The sequence below is a fragment of the Rhamphochromis longiceps genome, linkage group LG5 (genome assembly GCF_057381845.1).
Source record: "Rhamphochromis longiceps isolate RC_006_pf linkage group LG5, R_longiceps_female_GT1.1, whole genome shotgun sequence".
Classification (NCBI taxonomy): domain Eukaryota; kingdom Metazoa; phylum Chordata; class Actinopteri; order Cichliformes; family Cichlidae; genus Rhamphochromis; species Rhamphochromis longiceps.
The window spans coordinates 13981686-14002585 of NC_140561.1; the positions used below are offsets into that span (position 1 = coordinate 13981686).

The 20900-nt window shown below is 42.4% G+C and overlaps 1 protein-coding gene across 1 annotated transcript in view; it reads left to right on the forward strand.

The window, feature by feature from the left end:
- Positions 1-20900, forward strand: part of LOC146669411 (solute carrier family 2, facilitated glucose transporter member 9-like) — a 33583-nt gene that overhangs the window by 11780 nt on the left and 903 nt on the right. The window contains exons 2-12 of the mRNA XM_085405979.1: positions 5719-5913; positions 10411-10506; positions 10595-10755; positions 10831-10955; positions 11038-11167; positions 11289-11437; positions 11638-11825; positions 12125-12235; positions 12374-12475; positions 20501-20576; positions 20714-20841. Of these exons, the coding sequence (XP_085262105.1) occupies positions 10667-10755; positions 10831-10955; positions 11038-11167; positions 11289-11437; positions 11638-11825; positions 12125-12235; positions 12374-12475; positions 20501-20576; positions 20714-20841 (1098 nt within the window). The 5' untranslated portion in view covers positions 5719-5913; positions 10411-10506; positions 10595-10666. The remainder of the gene's footprint in view (positions 1-5718; positions 5914-10410; positions 10507-10594; positions 10756-10830; positions 10956-11037; positions 11168-11288; positions 11438-11637; positions 11826-12124; positions 12236-12373; positions 12476-20500; positions 20577-20713; positions 20842-20900) is intronic.

Below are 20900 nucleotides of genomic sequence, written 5' to 3' on the forward strand. Positions count from 1 at the left end.
AATTTCTAGCAAACCAGCTAAAAATAAATAAAGAAAAAACAACTATATGTGCTGTTCAAGATTCATCTGGGAACACAATATATGATCCGATACAAATAAACAACATTTTCAGGGATTTCTATAAAACGTTGTATTCACCACAAATAAACCCATCTAAAAAAGAAATTGATCAGTTTTTGGACAACATAACTCTTCCAAAATTATTGGACACTCAAGCAATGGCACTGGATTCACCACTGACACCAGGTGAACTCCAGGAAGCCCTGATAAGTATGCACAATAATAAGGCTCCAGGTCCAGATGGCTTTCCTGCAGAATTCTACAAAGAATTCTGGTCGATTCTAGCACCAGTTTTCTACAGAACGTTGTTGGAAATTAAAGAAAAGGGCAGACTTCCATCAAATATGAATTCTGCAAACATTAATCTCCTGCTAAAACCAGGCAAAGACCCTGTATATCCCTCAAGCTATCATCCAATATCCCTTATAAATGTAGACCTTAAAATAATCTGCAAAGCTCTCTCAAAGAGACTGGAGAAAATAACCCCCCTCTTAATTCATCCTGACCAAACTGGTTTCATAAAAGGTAGGCACTCATCAACAAATACACGTAGATTACTTAATTTGATAGACTACTCATACAGTAAAAACCTAGAAACTACAATATTCTCTTTAGACGCAGAAAAAGCATTTGACAGAGTTAACTGGAAATTTCTATTTGCAACTTTACACAAATTTGGTTTTGGATCCTCTTTCATAAACTGGTTAAAAATATTATATAATTCCCCAACAGCTTGTGTTAGAACAAATGACCAGACATCCTCCAGCTTCTGTCTCTTGAGGGGCACCAGGCAGGGATGCCCACTCTCCCCTTCACTATTTGCAATTTTTATTGAACCACTAGCAGCAGCAATTAGACAGAATTCAGTAATTAAGGGCATAAAATGCAAGAACGTGGAACATAAAATCAGCCTTTATGCGGATGATGTGTTACTCTTTCTCCAAAATTCACAAACCAATATCTCTGGGGTGATTGAATTGATAAACTCTTTTGCAAGAATATCAGATTACTCAATTAACTGGTCAAAATCTACAGTCCTACCGATTAATTGCTCCTTCCATAATTCCTCTTCTACACCACTGCAATCGGGAAATATAAAATATTTAGGTATTAATGTTTCTCCCAAGCTTGCAGATCTAACTAAATTAAACCATATCCCACTTTTAAAGAAGGTAGAAGATGATCTGGCTAGATGGAAATGTCTACCCATATCACTCATGGGAAGGGTTGCCGCTATAAAAATGATGGTCTTACCAAAAATAAATTATTTATTCTCAATGATCCCAACTAAACCGCCACAAGATTGGTTCAGATCTCTAGATTCATGTATGTCCAAATTCCTTTGGAAAAATAAACCCCCACGTATAAGCTTAAAAACACTACAAAAGACCAAGGATAAAGGAGGACTAGAACTGCCTAACTTTCAGCACTACTTCTTAGCCAACAGGCTTCAGTTTATCTCAGGATGGCTAAAACACACCCTCTTAGATGAACCTTGGCTAGATGTAGAACAAGCACTCTGCAATAATCTAGAGATCTCAGACCTACCATTTATCAGCTCAAACATCCAACGACATGAATGCTTTAAAAGCATCAACATCAGCTCTTCTCTGACAGCATGGTGGGAGTTTCTAAAATTGACGGCGTCTTCATTAATCCCATGCAAACGTACACCTATCTGGAACAACCCTGACATATTACAAAACAATAATATGATAAACTTTTCAGATTGGAGTGATAAAGGAATCAAATATTTAGAACATATACTAGAAGGAACAGAATTTATTTCATTTGACGGACTAGTTACACAATATGGGATCAACAAGAAAAGATTTTTAGAATATCAACAAATTAAATCCATAGTAAAAAAGAAATTTAAACCGGGTCAAGTTGAACTACAAACACCACCAAGTGTGGTTCAATTTCTTACTCTTAAACCCCCCAAATTACTATCCAAAATATACAGAATGCTTTCTAAAACAGATGAATCAATATCACTTCCTATTGCAAAATGGGAAGCGGATTTATCAGTTAACTTAGACCTAAACTTCTGGTCTCAGATTTGCTTAAAAACCTTTCATCTAATTAGAAATCCCAGTCTTCAATTAATTCAATACAAAATATTACATAGAGTGCACTATACAGGTCATCGGATGTTCAAGATGGGCTTTACGTCTACCAACAACTGCTCACACTGCCAAACCAATTCACCGGACAATTATATCCACGCTCTTTGGTTCTGTCCACCAGTTCAGAAGTTTTGGCGCGAGATATGTGAAGACTTATCGAAGTGTCTGAAATGTAACATTCCAACTTCCCCCTTAGTGTGTTTGTTGGGCAGCTTAGATAATGTCACTTCAGAAAAGAATATCGCCCATATGGTTTTCACTGCCCTATGCATAGCCAAGAAAACAGTCCTCATGAACTGGAAAAATAAAAATAATCTTAATTCTAACCAATATAGAAATTATCTATTAGATTACATTAGTCTTGATACAGCCTCTGCCACCACATCAGATCAATTGCTCTGGGCTCCTTTGATCAGCTCCATCACCTAGTGGGGGTGGGGGGTCATAGTTTGGTCCCGCCTTCACTGTTGTGATTGGTGTGGGGGTAGGGACAGGCTTAGGGCGTCGGGGGGGTTCCCCGGAGGCATCTTCCTTGGGGGGCTCAACCCGGGGTAGCGGTCATGTCCGGTTAGGGGCTCTGTTGGCTCTCCGGTGACTGTTTCCTCGCGGCTGCGTGCAGCGGGGCTAGGGGAGGGTCTGTGCTGACGGACGTGGGTTACTGACCTGGTAGCCTGGCTGCCCCTGGGTGGGTCCGGGATGGGCGTGAGGTTCTGGGGGCGCTCCGTCTCTGGGCTGGGACCCGGACCGGGCCTCGGGGGCTTGGGTCCTGGTTGGTGTGTTGCCGGGGTTGTGGGCGGGTGGGTGCATGGGGGCCCAGCCCTGGAGCAGGGTGCCGCCGGTGCGTCGAGCCACCTGGGGGGCTCTTCAACTGGTGGGGGAGATTGTCACATCTTGCAGGAGCTTTCCTCTCCTCAGGAGCTGCCTCTGCAGGAGGGGGAGATACAGGAGAGGTGGAGGAAGATCTCAGCCTGGGTGTTTATTGTCTTATGTAGTCTGGAAGATGAGTGGATGGTGGGGTGGGTGCAGTTTTCTCTGTGGTGGGGTTGGGTGGACTGTCCCGGGCTCTGTGGGGCCGGGCGGCGCTGCTGCACTGGGCCCGGTCTGGATGGGCCTGGGCCCCCTTTCCCTGGCGGGTCGCGGAGTATGGGGGTGCCTACTGGGGTCAGCGGGGGAGCTGGCCACAGGGAGGGGTCACTTGCCCCTCCCTTCCTTCCCTCCCCATCTCCAGCTGCCTCCCTCTTCCCGCTCCACCACAACCACCCACACATGCAGGGCCTTGGAGTAGGGGTATGTCACCAGGGTGCAGAGGAGGCTACCCCCCCTCTGTCCCCTTCTGGCTGCCTCTGCCTCAATTTTATCCCACAACTTAGACATTCACATTACTCACACTCTCATTACACATACATATAGGATCTTGGGGGTGGGCACGATACACGGAGTCCAAAGTACCATCAGGGTGTACACCCCACCCCTGGCATCGTTGCCCACCTCTCAATTTTAAATACACGTAGACATTGAGGGCTAGCAGGAGGGACCATGCGCTTACCTGCTGCTCTCTGGCAGGTAGCTCCAAGCCCTCCTGGGTTTTAAATGCACCTTAGAACACACATGCATCAACATTACAATGAGCGGGTGGAGGGAGGTTCGGAGTCTTCTCTCACCCCCGTTCTCTGCGACCTGCTGGAGCAGGGGGGCTAGGACTAGGAGGAGGAGTTGGCCGTCCGACTGCGGTCTGGAGTGTGGAGCCTTCCTGCTGCTGCGGAGTCGGGGCGGTCTGCCTCCCCCCACTGCAGGGAAAAGGGAAACACCACCTGGGTCTGGGTGCAGTTCCCCCCTCCAGGGGCGGGGGCACCTAGACCCGGTTTGTAGAGTACGCTTGGGGAGTGTGATCGTGTGTACAACGTCTCTTTATGTCTGTCTCCACGTTGGTTGAGTGTGGAGTAAGTGCATATGAGAGCATGAGGGTGGGAATGGATGTTTGTATCTGTGTGTGCCTGTATGTCTGTGTCTATATGTCAGGTTGGGTGTCAGGCGCCACCTCTCTGGGGACACCTCAGGCCCTCCAAGGTTTGGAGGCCTATCTCCCCCTACCACCACTTCCCCTGCCAGTGGCGGACCCCCTCAGACATCGGTGCGTTGGTGGTTCTTTGTGTCCGGGGATGGGCGTCCAGGTACACACCGGCTCACTCCTTGGCGGCCGCTTATCGGGGCCTGGAGCCTGGGGCTCGCTCGGGCCACTTCGGAGGTGGGGTGCCCCCGGCCTCTCGGCCTGGGGCTCGGTCACTCAGGCGCAGCTGGCTGCCGGCGGAGCTCACGGGCGCGTCACTGCAACTCCCCCTGGCTTCTGCTCCGCGGCTGCTGAGTGAGCCCTCATCTGGGACTCTCCTCAGCTCTTTCCGGGACAGTGGCGCAGCTGCCCCTCTGTTGGTCTTCCTTGGTCTCTTGTGTTCTGGGGGCCTCTGGATGTCTGGAGTTTTGATCTCCTCCACACCTGCTTCACGCCCTGGAGGACGGGGCTGTGGCCCCCCCACACCCTCTAGCAGATTATTACATGAAGGAACCTTTTAAAAAAACAAAAAACAAGCGCGTCCATGCTCACAGGTGTACACACGGGTGATCACACCCACAAACTACACCCTTTTTGGCTCTTACCTCAAAGCACACTGTGTTCTGTTGATCTTATGTGCTGCACAATAATGTTTAACATTTAGTATTTACTGTCATATTCCCATATATCATTGTGATGTTGTTTATTCTATTACTCTTGTTCTCTTCTGCTTGCTTTCTTTTTTCTTTCTCAGCAGGTGATCCAGGTGATTGATATATGCATTTTTTTTTCTCTGCCCGTTCTGTTGGTTTTTGCCCTTCTCCCCCGTCCCTCTTCTCAGCTGTTTCTCTTTCCCTCTTTCTTTCTCCCCTTCTTTCCCCCAGTCAAGTCTGTCCCGTATTCAGTAAGTGAAAATAAAATAAACAATAAAAGGTGAATCAAATGGACCATTACGGCAAGGCTGGGATGGTCAGTTTGGTAAAGTAAATCCGTTGGGCATCTTTCTTTGCCTTTAGACAACAATTCTGATGGCAAAAGAGCCAAACGGGACAGGCCAAAAAAAAAAAAAAAAAAGACACAGAGGAAACAGTTGCAAGTGGAGAATTTGACATGTGCTGATGAACAGTGAATTCTCTCTGATCAATGGGTCAAAAATGTCTGAAATATTTATTTACTAATTAACTATAATGACAATAAATGATAATAGATATGTAAAGCCTTTATTTACCTCAATTTAAGCATCTATGAAAACCAGATTTAGTTCATTTGTCCTGTTTGCTCTGGGCTACAGTAACTGCACTGGGTTGGTGTGCATGCTCCGTCGAGTTACTGCCTCCCAGCAGAAAGCTAATATCGCCACCTGCTGACGTGAATATTTCAAAATAGCTCTGCAAGTAAGAAATGTTAACAAAGATTGCTCCAATTAGTTGTTTAATTACTCCTCCCTCGTTGTTATCAAAGCACAGCATGGTATCGTTTCAGAATGATCAGCCCAGCCAGGATACTGCCAATCACAACGTGGACCACCAGAGTGCTGAACTGTGGGCAGAGTGTTATTAACAGCTAATGAAGACCCCGTGGCTGCTAGCAGCTGTTGGTTTGTGATAAGGAAGAAGACACTTGTTATGTACATCATCATAACCAGCCATACACAGCCACTCAAAGAGCCCAACGGAGGTGAGGAAAACTCACAGGCCAGGAATTCAATTTGATTTGCTCTGCCTGCAATAATAAGAACAAGGACAGTGATGAAAATGTATGAATAAAAAATGAAATCTTGCCCAATAAAATGTGTAGAAGGTTATTCTGATTTTTTTCTGTTCAAAACGGGTTAGAAATACTAATAATAATAAAATCAACATATCATATTTATATCATGTTAAAAAGAGTAGTTGCTCGCTCTGTGCTTTTGGTTGTTGCTGTGTTAGCTAATTCATCTGTAATTTTTTTTTAATGACAATGTCAATGGATCAGTGGCCGCCAAATTTAATATCAGTCACATAAAATATTTAGGGAAATTAGCTCAGTCGGGCAGATTCACCACTGGTTTTAAACAGCTTCAGGTTCTGATGAAGAGTCACAAAACATTGTGACATGTTAGATTTTTATTAGGACTATTAACAAAATCCATTATGGAGGTCACATCATATAAACGGACATCACAACCTGTGTTGTTCTTAAAACTTCTCACTAAAGCTAAAAGGAACCAAAGGAAGAAGGATGCATCCAAATCAATAAAAGTCCTTATGGCTGTAAACTAATAAGCATGGAGAGCCACGAGTGCCAAAATGAATTCAATAAATATGTCATCAAATAATCCATCTAATGTGTTATTAATTAATAAAAAATGGAAATAATTATTTTATTAACTATATAATACATTCATTAAATGTCAATTCATTTCATTTATAGCATTGAATAAATTATGTGTTTTTCATTTCCAGTTTTAATTATTTATTTTTAATGAATTAGTGTAATAAATGTGCATGTGATGTAGTAGATCAGTAATACAGAAAGAGCTATTTGTTTAACCTGGGCTGATTCAGGGACTAAAAGAATGTCTAATGGTAAATGGTAAATGGCCTGTATTTGTATAGCGCTTTTCTAGTCCCTAAGGACCCCAAAGCGCTTTACACAACCTGTCATCCACCCATTCACACACACATTCACACACTGGTGATGGCGAGCTACATTGTAGCCACAGCCACCCTGGGGCGCACTGACAGAGGCGAGGCTGCCGGACACTGGCGCCACCGGGCCCTCTGACCACCACCAGTAGGCAACGGGTGAAGTGTCTTGCCCAAGGACACAACGACCGAGACTGTCCAAGCCGGGGCTCGAACCGGCAACCTTCCGGTTACAAGACAAACTCCCAACTCTTGAGCCACGATCGTCTAATGTAAAAACAAATAAATTAAGTAATTAATTAATTAATATAAATCCTTCAATCATGAAGCCTCATTTCTTGAAACGGGATCTCATATCATATCATATCAAATTTATTTGTATCGCACATTTAAAGACCAAAGTACACTAAAGTGCTTTCCAGTAAAACCATGATACAGATAAAATCACAATATAAAATCTAAATTACAGATATAAAGTAATTACATAATATAAATGCAGAGCCAGATGAAAATTACACTAATTCGCCTTGAATGCCAGGTTAAACACGTACGTTTTTAGACATGATTTAAAAGATTGAATAGAATCTGATGCCCGAATGTCAAGAGGAAGATTATTCCATAATTTGGGTGCGGCAGCACAGGCACGGTGTCCTCTGGTCTTCAGCCGAGACCTAGGTTGCACTAAGAGCAGTTGACCCGATGATCTTAGTGCTTTCTTAGGCGAACAGACAGAGGAGATCCCCAAAGTAATCAGGTGCCATATTATTTAGGATTTTATAAGTAAACAATTAGATTCATACCTTCTAGTGCCAGTTAAGAGACATGCTGCAGCATTTTGGACCAACTGCAATCGATGAAGGAGGGAAGATTGGAGGCCCAAGTAAAGAGAGTTACAATAATCTAGTCTTGAAGTGATGAATGCATGAATAAGTTTCTCTTGATCTTTACGTGGCATATAAAGTTTAGAAAAATCACAGACATACAGTATGAATAGCAACATGTCGATCACAAACCCTGGAGCATATCCTGTTTTATCATGTACTTTACTCAACATGGAACCATAATTGACATTTTAACAACTTACACATTTGACCAACAGACAAAAGATCCCCAATCTAACCCCAGAATAAGACAAATATACCTAGGGTTGTGTCAGGAAGGGCATCCATCATTCAAATCTGCCAAATTAAGTATGGGGAGCTACTAACTGTGGCGACCACTTGTGAATAAGGGAGCAGCCAAAATGAGGTTGGTGTTTTATAATAGACTTCTATAAATTGCGACCAAAGGAAGGTTTTTTTTTTTCAGACCAGGAGGTCATGTCCATCTTGGTTATAAAGCATGTGGTCAAAAGTATCATGCATAAAAATGCCTCAATTCTTGATCTGTTGGTGGCAGCAGAGCCACGTGTGAAAACAATCTGATCACTGTCTTCAATCAGAAACAGAAAAAAAGGACAAAACATATAAGAAAAGGACAAAATAGTCTGGATGCTATTATGCTTGCTGCACTTAACACACTGCCATAACACCAAGAGCTGTTGCTGTATATGGCTCTTCTTTCTTCAAAAAAAACAAACAAACAAACTACTTTTATCCTAATTGTCTCCTATTGTCAAAGCAGCTGAAGTTTCTTTTTTAACAAAATAGTCCCTTTGAGGTTATATTATATATACTCTGAGGTGTACAAACCCAGCCAAGCCTGATAGCAAGTTTGCCACAAATTGACATGTCTAAAGAAAACCGTGGAAACAAAATCACGGCATCACAGGTATCCTTTTATCCACACCTGACTAGGTGTGGTCAATTAGCAACAGCTGAACCCACTGAAGAGATTAGGGGCTGCAGAGGGACGTAACAGTGACCAACAGAACAAAACATGTTTGAACATTATGTAAGACTTTGTGGTGCATCTTTCAATCATTTGTGCCTCATTGGACTGAGAAAAGTATTGGATGACTTATTGCTGGAGCCATGATACTATATTGCATAATAGCTGGATTGCACTGATGGCTTTTTTGGGGAGTTTGTTTGTTTTTTTGCAAGTTTAAATGAGAATTAAGAATTAATTAATTTATTGAGTGTATTCCTTTTTCAAATGTTCATAGACAGCCACAGTTCTTAGTCTACGTCTAAACTCTGCTGGCCTGATAATAATAGAGTTTATCTTTCCACGTGATTTAAATAAGAAGAATAAGAAGAAACAGGAACAGAGAGAAAAACATAAATCAAGCTACTGGCAATAGGACGAATCACTTATAAAAACATATGCAGCACCAGTGTTGTGTACAAATATGTACTGATAATGTCCTTGTGATGACACCAAGTTACTTTATTTCTGAAAAGTTAATAATAAGCAGGGTGAAACACTGAACTGTGTCCCCACTGTTAGGACATATGTGCTGTTAAGGTCCGTGTATCAAGAGAATGGAAACTTTGTTTCAGCAGCTGGTAAGATTTTTCCTATATTTGCGCCATAAAAGTTAATGTATTGTATGTACATGTATTGTAAATATGTACATGTGGATTTTAAATATAATTTAAATATTCTTTTCACGTTTCTGTTAAAATGTTTCGTGACAAATCTGTCACATTGCACATGTCTAATTTTATGCGTAATGCGGATAATTTTCTTTTTAAATTGTATTTATTTATTTTTTACAAAATCAGAGTGGCTTATTTTTAGTTCCTGAACTCAGGGGAGTTATCTAAACCACAGTTTCAGCTGAGTCACACTACTCTCTCAGTTATTAAACCATTTCGCTGGTACAGCTAACATGACACTGAGCTCAAATTTACATGATTACAATCTATGACTGAGGTGTGATCATGAAAAGATTCAAAAAAGGTGATTATTATTGTTTTTCTGTGAACTTTCAGACACAGCTAGAAATGAAACAGTTACAGTTTATGAATCAGACAGGGTAAACTTAAGTCTAATCTAATCTTTGTTTTATTCACAACTTGTGTTTAAAAAAAAAATCAGTAAATCCAATTTTAAAATCTAGATTTTCTCACTCATTTAACCCTTGTGTGGTGTTCGTATTTTTGTTACTCAGCCAGTGTTCATGGGTCTGGTGGACCCGCTAGAGTTTTGGCTTTCCAAATTAACACTATCAAACAATTTTATGTTAAATTACTCAACAGATGTTTACTTCATCCCAATTACAAGACATATGAACAGCAAACATGGTTAATTTTTTCCCTTTACCTTTGTTAGATCACATTTATGAATTAATGTGCTTCTCGTTTTTCTTTTATATAAAATGTTATAAATAAATCAGTTATAATCAAGTGGAGTGAGTGGAAAGACACAACACATTTACACGTGAAAAAATAATTAATTGTTTAATTTTTCTTTTGAAAAAAACTGAACACGGGTCTCACAGACCCGAACACCATACAAGGGTTAAACATGTTTGAAATCTTTGTTAATACCCATTCTCCAAAAGTTTGACTGTGACTTTAAAAATATAGGCAGCATCTTTACAGGTGATAGTAAACACATTTATAAAAGTGATTCATCGGATTTCTCTCCTTTACTTCAGACCCATGGCAACGCTCTATTCCTCATCCTTGTTTTGGGATTAGGAGGAAGCTTTCAGGTCGGCTTCCATATCACTGGACTGAGTTCTCCTTCGCCGGTGAGACACGTCGCCTTTATCATTTCTTCTCCATTCTGTCTCGATTATCTGGATCACATTTAATAACAGTTTAGATCTATCTCCACAGTACATCCAGCGCTTCATCAACAACAGCTGGTATGACAGATACGGAGAGCCTCCACATCCGCAGACGGTCACAATGATCTGGTCTCTTATTGTTTCCATGTTTGCTGTCGGGGGACTCTTCGGTGCCATCAGTGTCAAATTTATCTCAGACTTGCTGGGAAGGTGAGTATGAAGACAGATGTTGTACCAAGCTGTATAGCCTACGGAGACCTGAAGTCATGAGCTTTCCTTCTTCAGAAAAAAGGCAATGATCTGCAACAGCTTCATTGCTGTTCTTGCAGCAGGATTCATGCTGACAAGTAAAAATGTCAACTCTTTCGAAATGATCATTGTGGCAAGATTTCTGTTTGGTTACTCAGCAGGTAAGTTGCCATATTCTACAGACTCCTTATTAATATGTTTTCACCACCTATACTCACTATGCTTGCTTTATGTGACCTGCAGGCTTGGGAATGAACACTCACTTAATATATCTTGGGGAGATTTCACCCAGAAAGATAAGAGGGATAGTGACTCTGACCTCAGCCACTTTTTTGTCACTCGGGAAAGTGTCTGGGCAGACGTTTGGGTTAAGGTAAGCACCTGAAGTTGATATGAAAAAGAAAAATGGGCTTTAACCCATTGTCAAAAGCTACTGCAGCATATTATGACAATAGATTACAAATTAAACACAACATTTCATTTTGATTTTTCAGCGAGATCCTTGGCCGCGAGGACACGTGGGACATTCTCCTTAGTGTCGCTGCACTTTTCTCCTTTGTTCAGATTGTGATGTTGCCTTTTTTTCCTGAGACGCCAAGATATTTACTCATAGAGAAAGGTGATGATAAGGCATGCAAAAAAGGTTAGTAGCTTTGCGCAGTTTATGTATCAAACACGACCCCAGATGTTTATGAAAATGTTCTACAAACACATACTAGTTAAAGATAAATGATAGTCTTGTGAAATTACAAGTCAATCAGTCCCTGCGTGTTTTGTATTTGAGCAAAGTTGCACATTTTTCAGTTCTTATCCCCTCCGTGATTTGGGATTTTCTGGTTTCAGCTCTCCAGAGTCTGTGGGGCCAAGGTGACTACCAACAAGAAATGGATGAGATGTTGACTGAGCAGGCAGCCATTGAAGCAGCCCCACCAGTGAGCCTTCTGCAGCTGCTGAGAGACAGGACTGTCCGATGGCAGGTCATCACCATCTCCACCATCTACTGTTGCAACCAGCTGTCGGGCATTTCTACAGTATGAACAATACCATATAGTATTAGTATAATACCATATGATACAATATGATATATGATATAGGATTGCTAAATTGCAGAATGATACAACATTACAACAATTTTGTGACTTTTGGAGGTTCACGCACATGCATACATGACATATCTGTATAACTACAGATCAATATATCTATTGATATCTGTATATATGAGACTTCATTGTTCCTTCCATATCAAGTTTCTATCAACAGAATAGACTAAAATATAAATCAGATTTCATGCTGACTGTTTATAGCCTAATAGTGCCTCTTTTCTTCCCAGATTAGTACCTTTACTTATGACATCTTCCTGGAGGCAGGTATACCAAAGAAGAAGATCCGCTATATCACTCTCGGTCTTGGAGTGGCTGAAATTCTCACCTCGCTCACCTGTGTAAGCAAACACTCAGTCTGTGCCTGAGCTCATCTGTGTAAATGAGCATTTTAAGTGTATACATCCTTTCATTTCTACTATTAGAGACAATCTTCTTATGACAAGTCTGTCATTATTTTCTCCCTTCCTCAATTTCAGGGTCTTCTCATTGACCTCACAGGGAGAAGACCATTGCTGTTCGGCGGTTACGGTGTCATGTCTGCTTGCTGGATTTTTGTCACTGTCACACTCAACCTGAAGGTAAACCATTACCAGTGGTGGGCAACATAATATTAATAAAAGTAAAAGCAATGTAAAGAAAGCAAAACAAAAACAGTTGATTTGTTAAAGACAACAAATAGAATAGAATAGAATAGAATAGAATTCAACTTTATTGTCATTGCACATGCACAGGTACAGGGCAACGAAATGCAGTTTGCATCCATCCAGAAGTGCTTTAGTGATATAGATATATTACAATATATATTAGCAATAATATAGATATGTGAGTATATTACAGAAATGGGTCTATTATGGTATGTTATAATGTACACGGTATGAAGTATGTTGTGAATATTCTATAACTATAAGTATGTACAGGCTGTAGTGAGTACAAGCTATGTACAGGATATGAACAGGATATAAATATGAAAAACTATACAGAATATGAAATAAATAACTTTACAGAATCTGGGATATACAGCTATACAGAAATGGGAACTATGCAAGTTGTAAACAGTTGTAGGATTAAAGATTATCGAATGTACAGAATGATTATTTACACAGAGCTATACAGTAGTGCAGTTAAGATAAGTGAGATATGTGGATAATTTCTACAGAGGCTATATAAAGTACTAGTGGTTGTGAGTGGTGGTTCAGTCCATGTTATTATTGTGTGTTTGAGGGTACAGTTGTCCATTGTGGGTGTGTGTATGTTCAGTCCATGAGTTTAACGTGGGTCAGATGTCAGGAGGCAGAGTTCAGGAGTCTGTGGGGAAGAAGCTGTTCCGGTACCTGGTGGTCTTAGTCCGGAGGCTCCTGTGGCGCCTCCCAGAGGGCAGGAGGGTGAAGAGTCCATGTGATGGGTGACTGGGGTCTTTGATGATTTTCCCAGCCCTTTTCAGACACCGCTTCCTGTAGATGTCTTTTATGGCAGGAAGTGGTGCTCCGGCGATGCGCTGGGCAGTTTTCACGACCCTCTGCAACGCCTTCCGGTCCGAGGCAGAGCAGTTCCCGTACCAGACTGTTATACAGTTGGTCAGGATGCTCTCGATGGTGCAGCGATAGAAGTTCACCAGGATGTCTGAGGACAGGTGGTTCTTCCTCAGAGTCCTCAAGAAGAAGAGGCGCTGGTGAGCCTTCTTGACCAGCTTGGAGCAGTTGGTCGTCCAGGTGAGATCCTCGGAGATGTGGACTCCCAGGAACTTGAAGCTGCTCACACGCTCCACAGCCGTCCCCTTAATGTGGATGGGTGGATGTGGGTCAGCATTCCTCCTGTAGTCCACGATGAGCTCCTTGGTCTTCTCGGTGTTAAGCAGCAGGTTGTTTGTGTCGCACCACTCAGCCAGACGATCCACCTCCTCCCTGTAGGCGGCCTCATCGTTGTCACTGATGAGGCCAATCACAGTGGTGTCATCTGCAAACTTAATGATGGTGTTGGAACCATCAGCAGGTCTGCAGTCGTGGGTGAAGAGGGAGTAGAGGAAAGGGCTCATCACACAGCCTTGTGGTACACCGGTGTTCATTGTGATGGTAGATGAGCAGCGGTTATCCAGCCGGACATGTTGGGGGCGGTTGGTCAGGAAGTCCAGTAACCATTTGCAGATGAGGGAACTGATGCCCAGGTCTGTCAGTTTCCTGATGAGTTGTGAGGGGTGGATTGTATTGAATGCTGAACTGAAGTCTATAAACAGCATTCTGGCGTGGGTGTTGTTGTTGTCCAGGTGTGAGAGGACAGAGTGCATTGCGATGGAGACTGCATCCTCTGTGCTCCTGTTCCGGCGGTATGCGAATTGGTGGGGGTCCAGGGTGGGGGGGAGACAGGATTTGAAGTGTGCTAGGACCAGTCGCTCTAAGCACTTAGTGATGATGGGGGTGAGTGCTACTGGGCGGTAATCATTGAGGCAAGATGGGTTGGAGTTTTTGGGTATCGGGACGATGGAGGTGGATTTGAAGCAGGCCGGTACCACAGCGTGGGCCAAGGACAGATTGAATATGTCAGGTGTGTGAAGAGACTGAGGACCCAAGTGCAGGCAAACGGAGACGAGGGTGGATGATAACAAAAAACGAGCCTTTATGGACAGCTGAACAAAAACTACAAACAGGTGGAACAGAGAAAACTAAGCAAAACCTAAACTGGGAAAAACTATGCATAAACATATAACCTGAGGGTGGAAACCACAGGCCAGAAAAGAGAGACCAGGAAACGCGGGTAAAGCTGACGGAAGAAATACAGAAGCAACATGGAAGAAAACAAGCAGACGGACCAACAAGGGACAAAGGGAAGCACACACAATAAATACACACAAGGTAACGATGGAAATGCAAACAGGATGTTCCTTGAGTTGACTGTTGTTGTAATTTGGTGCAATATAAAAAAAATTGAATTGAATTAAATTGAATAGGAGGGAGATACAGCTGAACCTAATTAGAAGTGATGAGACAGGGAGGAAGCAAAACAGAATACACTGACATAAAACACGGACTTTCAAAGTAAAACAGGAAATACATGAACACAGAGACCTGAAACGTTGGCACAGGAAGGCACAGAGTGGGCATAACACGGAACACAGGAGAGGCACCTAAACAAAACCTAAAGACTGGAAAATCACAGATGACACCGTTTCTACTCGTCAAGATCAAGGATCAAGGAAGTTTTCTTTTCATTTGCAACACGTTTACATGAGGTGGAATGAAATTACGTACACACGGTGTTAACTCAAAAGACACGACGTTGTACTCTCAGTCACAGCGCTTTTATTCGTTCCGCCATTTTACATACGGACCACAACAACAACACTTCGCGGGCAACCGTACTCTCGCGATAAAACAGAAAATAACAAGTTAACAATCTCCCTCTTTCTTAAAAAAAAAAATAAGAGTATAAACACACCCCAGTAAACATTTGTATACATATATGTATATATTTATATAAACAAAAAAAACATTTCAAAAGTGCTTTGCTTTACTTAAAGCATACTATCATTGCACACAATAAACAATGGTACATTTGAATGCAAAGACAACTTTGTAGACAAAGGATTACAGTATCCAGAGTCCTTCATCTAGCGCCTTTAGAAGGGTTAAAGGTGAAACTCCCTTTTTCGTCAGACAATCAGCAAGTTGAGATTTTGAATCTGACCAACAAACCTGTCTGATTTTCTTGGCTTGTATGAGCTCTTTAATGCTGCTCATTTCTAGCCTCAGTCTCTTCTCTGTAACCTGCTTAGTAGACTTGAGTGCATCAAACAAGGAATGATTATCAGTTACACAGATCAAAGGAAGAGCGTTTAGACCAGTGTTACCAGTTGTAAGCTCAGAAAAAAGTGTTGCCAGGAAGACAGCACTGTCTATTCCATCTGACATGGCAAGAGTTTCTCCTGCCAGTGTACTTCTGACCACGCGCCTGATTTTTTTAGACTGCCAGAAGAGAGGACAAAACTTTCCTCCTTTACCCATAAGGACGATTAATGCCCCTCCTTGAGTACCGCCATCAGGAAGGTTGCCAAATGAAGCATCACTGAAAACAACCAATGCCAGATCCTCACTGTTACCCAAGTGCTGAAACTTAAGAGTCACTTTCTCTGCCTTAAGTTTACGGATAACTTTGTTCACTTCATGAATAGACTGTACAGTTGCATCTTTGATATTAGATCCAAGGCTACATGTGTCAAACATAACATCAGGCCTTGTTTGTTTGGCAACCCACAAAATCTGTCCTATTTTTGACCTGAGTTGCTCACGTTCTGTTTCACTTAAGGGAGCCTCCCTCTGTACAGCCCGTGCTGCTTGTAGCTGAACCGGTTGTAGGTTGTCAATGTAAAGTTGTTGATGCACCTCTATTACATCATTAACTGTACAAATGTCCATACCAACATAAGAAAAGCTGTCATGTTCTTCACGGCCCACAAGGAAGGTAGATTTCAGTACAGGAATGATATGAGTTGCAAAGTGACTTGAACCAGCCCAAAGGAAATCATCAACGTGACATGCAAGCACTCCTGTAACCTCAGATTGTTCATTCTGCCAATAGAACACTGCAGGATCAACCTGTGATATTTTACCACCAGTTTTGAGCATAATGTCTTTGACCTTATTGTACCAATAAAGTGAAGCATCTGCAAGTCCATAAACACACTTTTTCAGTTTCCATAGAACATTGTCCTTGCCAGCTTCAGGTGGGGGACGAAGATAGATGTCTCTTGACAGTTGCATTCCCTGCAAGAAGGCAGATTTAATGTCCATTGAATTTACTCTCCACTTGTTTTGACATATCACAGCTAGCACCAGTCTGAGGGACTCAGACGCACATGTTGGAGAGTCTTTCTGTAGTTCTTTAGTATTTACCTCTTCAAACCCCCGTGCCACAAGTCGAGCCTTTGGGACAACACCATTAGTAGTTTCTTTGAGTGTACAGACCCATCTAGTAGACACACATTTTTGACCCAGGTCTTTCACTTCATCAAACACACCATTACTTTGCCAGCTCTCAATCTCCTGCTGCTTAGCAGAATCAAAGGAAATATCTTTTGTTATGAGTACATCTGCATCTCTGTTTTCAGCTTCAGTGCAAAGACCATCAACAAGTGACATGTCTACAGCTTTCTTTTCACCTTCACTACCATCATGCTCAAGATATTGCACATTGTACCAGTTTTTGTATTGCCCTTTTGCTTTTCCCGCTCTGCCTAGCACTCTGGCTGTGTGTTGAACACCGTTGTCTCTGTTGGTAAAAGCAATCAGCTGTCCTGATCTTAACTTTACATTTTCAGAGACATGATCAGTGGGTGTAGAGGGCTCATTTGCAGTTTGTGTGACAGACATGTTTTCTGTAGTGTGTGTGACAGACATGTTTTCTGTAGTGTTAGTTTCTCTGTCAATAGTGATGTCTTCTTCCTCACTAATACTCTGTTCCCCATCGGGTGTGTCAGTGTCATCATTTTCAACTGCGTCTTTGTTGTCATCATCAGTAGTACTGTGTGATATTTGTTTATCTCCAGTCCGTGAATCCACTTTAGTCAATCTTGACTGGTGTACTCTTACAAGAGTCCCCCCATGTCTTACAAATACAACAGTTCCATCCTGCCCAATAACTACACCTGGACCCTTCCACTCTGTACAGTCGACTCGTTTGTAGTATACTTTATCTCCTGCCTCATATTTGTCATCTGTAGGCCTAAGTTGTTTGCGTAGTGCTCTCCTGATCCTTTCTGAACACTCTGCCTCAGTAAATGCTTTTCTGGAAGCATGTAATGCTGAGATATGTTCAGCTACTCTTGCACTTACAGTTGTGCCCTCTAAGGCAGGTGGCTTATCCATCAACACAGAAGGAAGGTTGGGGTTTTGGCCAAACACAAGTTGATGTGGACTATAACCATGTACATTAAGCATACTGTTTTTGGCCATAAGGGCCCAGTCTAGCGCAGTGTGCCAGTCATATCCTCGTTCCTTTTTTACCTTCAGGAGGATTTCTGTAAGTGTCATGTTATGTCTCTCCAGTAGTCCGTTGCTCCAGGGACTATACCCCGCCGTTGTTTTTACCTCAATGTTGAAGTTTTCAGCCATGTCCCGAATGTCTGTGTTGTTGAACTCTCCGCCGTTGTCTGTGTAGAGCCGTCTGGGGGCACCGTGAATGCTTATCCAGGTGTGAATGAAGGAGTTGACGATCTCTGCAGCTTTCTTTGTCTTTACGATGCTGCCAGCACTGAAGCGTGTGAAGTGGTCGATGATGTGAAGGTACCACACATTGGGCTCCAGCTCATGTAGATCCATCGCTACTGTCTCATTATACTCAGAAGCCAGGGGTAGACCAACAGCAGGTCTCGGCTTGGTTTTGCAATATTTCTGACAAATGTCACAGTCACGAACTACCTCTTGTAGAATAACTGCACATTGTTTATCTGTATTGCCAGAGCTTTGGATGAGCCTCAATATCCTCTCTGCAGATGCATGACCAAACTGCTTATGAAGTTTCACAAGGACTTTCTGTTTCTCTTTTGTAGACATTTCAGCAGTTACCATGAGAACTTCATTTTCATTGCAGCTTTCTGTAGTATTTTCATCTCTAATGTCCACACAATAGTGTCCCGAACTAGTGAGCTCTAGGGGAACAGGCTGCTTGAACATGACAACACTGTCATTCTCCATGTCTAGAACAGTCCCTGCTTTCTTGAGAGACGTTTTGCTCAGTAGTAGTGGAATGTCAACAGGAACTACTTCACTTTCAATGTCACATTTTGTTTGTCCAATTTTTGCTGGAAGTTTCACTTTTCTGCTGGAATACACTACAATACCATCCCCAAAGCGAAATGGTCTGGAGCTGGGGGTTTCTGATTGCAACAGCTTGTTTACTTGGCCTTGGCTGAGGTCACGCATGTAACTATCTAGCCACTTCTGACCACAAACTGTACGTGTACATGCAGTATCAATAATGGCTGACCCCAGTGCCTCAGTCAGGAAGATTTCAGAGTCTGTCATTGAGGCTTTAGTGTACAAAGTAATGTTACACTCCTCCACTTTCCCATCTTCAGTTAGCTTTACTTGGTCACCATTACGATGAGGACAGTCTTTCGCCCAGTGGTAAGTGCTCTGACAAATAGCACATCTTGTTCGCTTGCCAAACTTGTCAAGTGGGTTGGTACCTTGTAGTGGTTGTCGCTGTCCACTCCGCTACGAAGTACCGTTGTTTCGTTTGTATTTGGGACCTTTTTGTTCCGTAAGGAAAACTGCTTCTTGGTTCAGTTGAATTCCGCTGAAAACTCCGGTTACTTTCCCTCCGAAAATCCGTTTCAGTGCAGACTTCATAGACGCAAACGTTGAGTCCGTGCACGCTGTCAGTGCAAGCTGTCGACTTTTCTCATCAAGACAAGCTGTATCTAGAAGCTTAAATGCTAGCACAGCGTCAGGCAGCGTCATGTTGTACTTTTTCATCCGGTTATAACGCTGTTCAAAGTCTATAATGTAGTCTGCCATGGACACGCTGTGGTTCTTTGCAATGGAGTCAAAACACGAGTAGGCTTCATAAGCGCGGTCTTTCTCTTTTCTCTGAAACACCGTGTCAAGTTTTGCAAGTAGTATTTCCATACCGTCATCTTTGTCTAAATCTTCCGCGGGTATCTCCATGGCCGTTTCTCTGGCTCTTCCCTCGAGGCCCAGCGCCACCGCGAGTGCCTGTTTCTTTTTATCCAGCTCCGTAACCCGTCTCCAGATATTGACTTCATTCTTCCAGCATTCGTATGGCCTGGCTTCATCAAGCTTTGGTGGTACTTTGTAATTGGAAACCATCCTCTGCTACCAATGTTAACTCAAAAGACACGACGTTGTACTCTCAGTCACAGCGCTTTTATTCGTTCCGCCATTTTACATACGGACCACAACAACAACACTTCGCGGGCAACCGTACTCTCGCGATAAAACAGAAAATAACGAGTTAACACACAGTCCCGGTTATCCATAGAAGGGAAAAGAAACAGAATAACGAAGAAACTAAAAAAAACACAACTAACAAATAGCAAGTAATGAAATAATACAATATAAGTAGAGTGCAACAACCTGAGTACCAGTATGGAGTATAAATATAGAAATATAGGTATAAATATTTTAGCAGCAAGAGGGCATGATGACCAGCATTAATAAAGTGATGGTGTCAGTAAAGTATCAGTAGTATAACAGTTCTTGTCCATTTATGCATTGAGAAGTCTCACAGCTTCTGGAATGAAGCTGTTTCTCTGTCTAGTAGTTTTGCATTTAATGCTCCTCAGCCTCCTGCCTGAGGGGAGCAGGACAAAGAGTGTGTGTGCTTGGTGAGTGGGGTCCTTCATGATACAGGTAGGCCTCTTCCTGCATCTGGAGGTGTACATGTCTGTGACGGTTGGGACAACAACTGTCTGTGTAGCCTTCACTGGAAAGTACACTAGTAACAATATTGCCAATATGACTGAAGATGACCTGTTTCATAAAGGGGAAAATGTGTATAAGCTATCACTGCTGTGATGATAAAAGGCAGAAATATAGAAATTAATCTGATGCAAAATCAAATATATGCATTGAAAACTGTCTTTCACACAGGATTCCAGCTACTGGGTTCCATACATTACTGTGAGTTTGATGGTTGTCTTCATCGTGTTCTTTTGTGGAGGACCTGGTAAGGGTAAAGCACTTATACATATGTAGCTTAACGTTTTTAGTATCCAGTACATCACACCTGTAGCGGTTATGGAAAACGTGTCTATATGCAAAGATAACAAGGTCAATTCCCTGTTCTTTCTCTGATTCTCACAGGAGGAGCCACACCAACGCTCAACAGTGAGCTCTTCATTCAGTCTAATCGAATGGCATCACTCGTCCTCACAGGGCTGCAGCGGTGGTTTATGTTTGCAGTGATGGGCCTGGTCTTTCCATTCCTCATTGTACGTACGACCAAACTGAAAATAAGCAGCGCATTACACTATAACACCCACAGGGATCT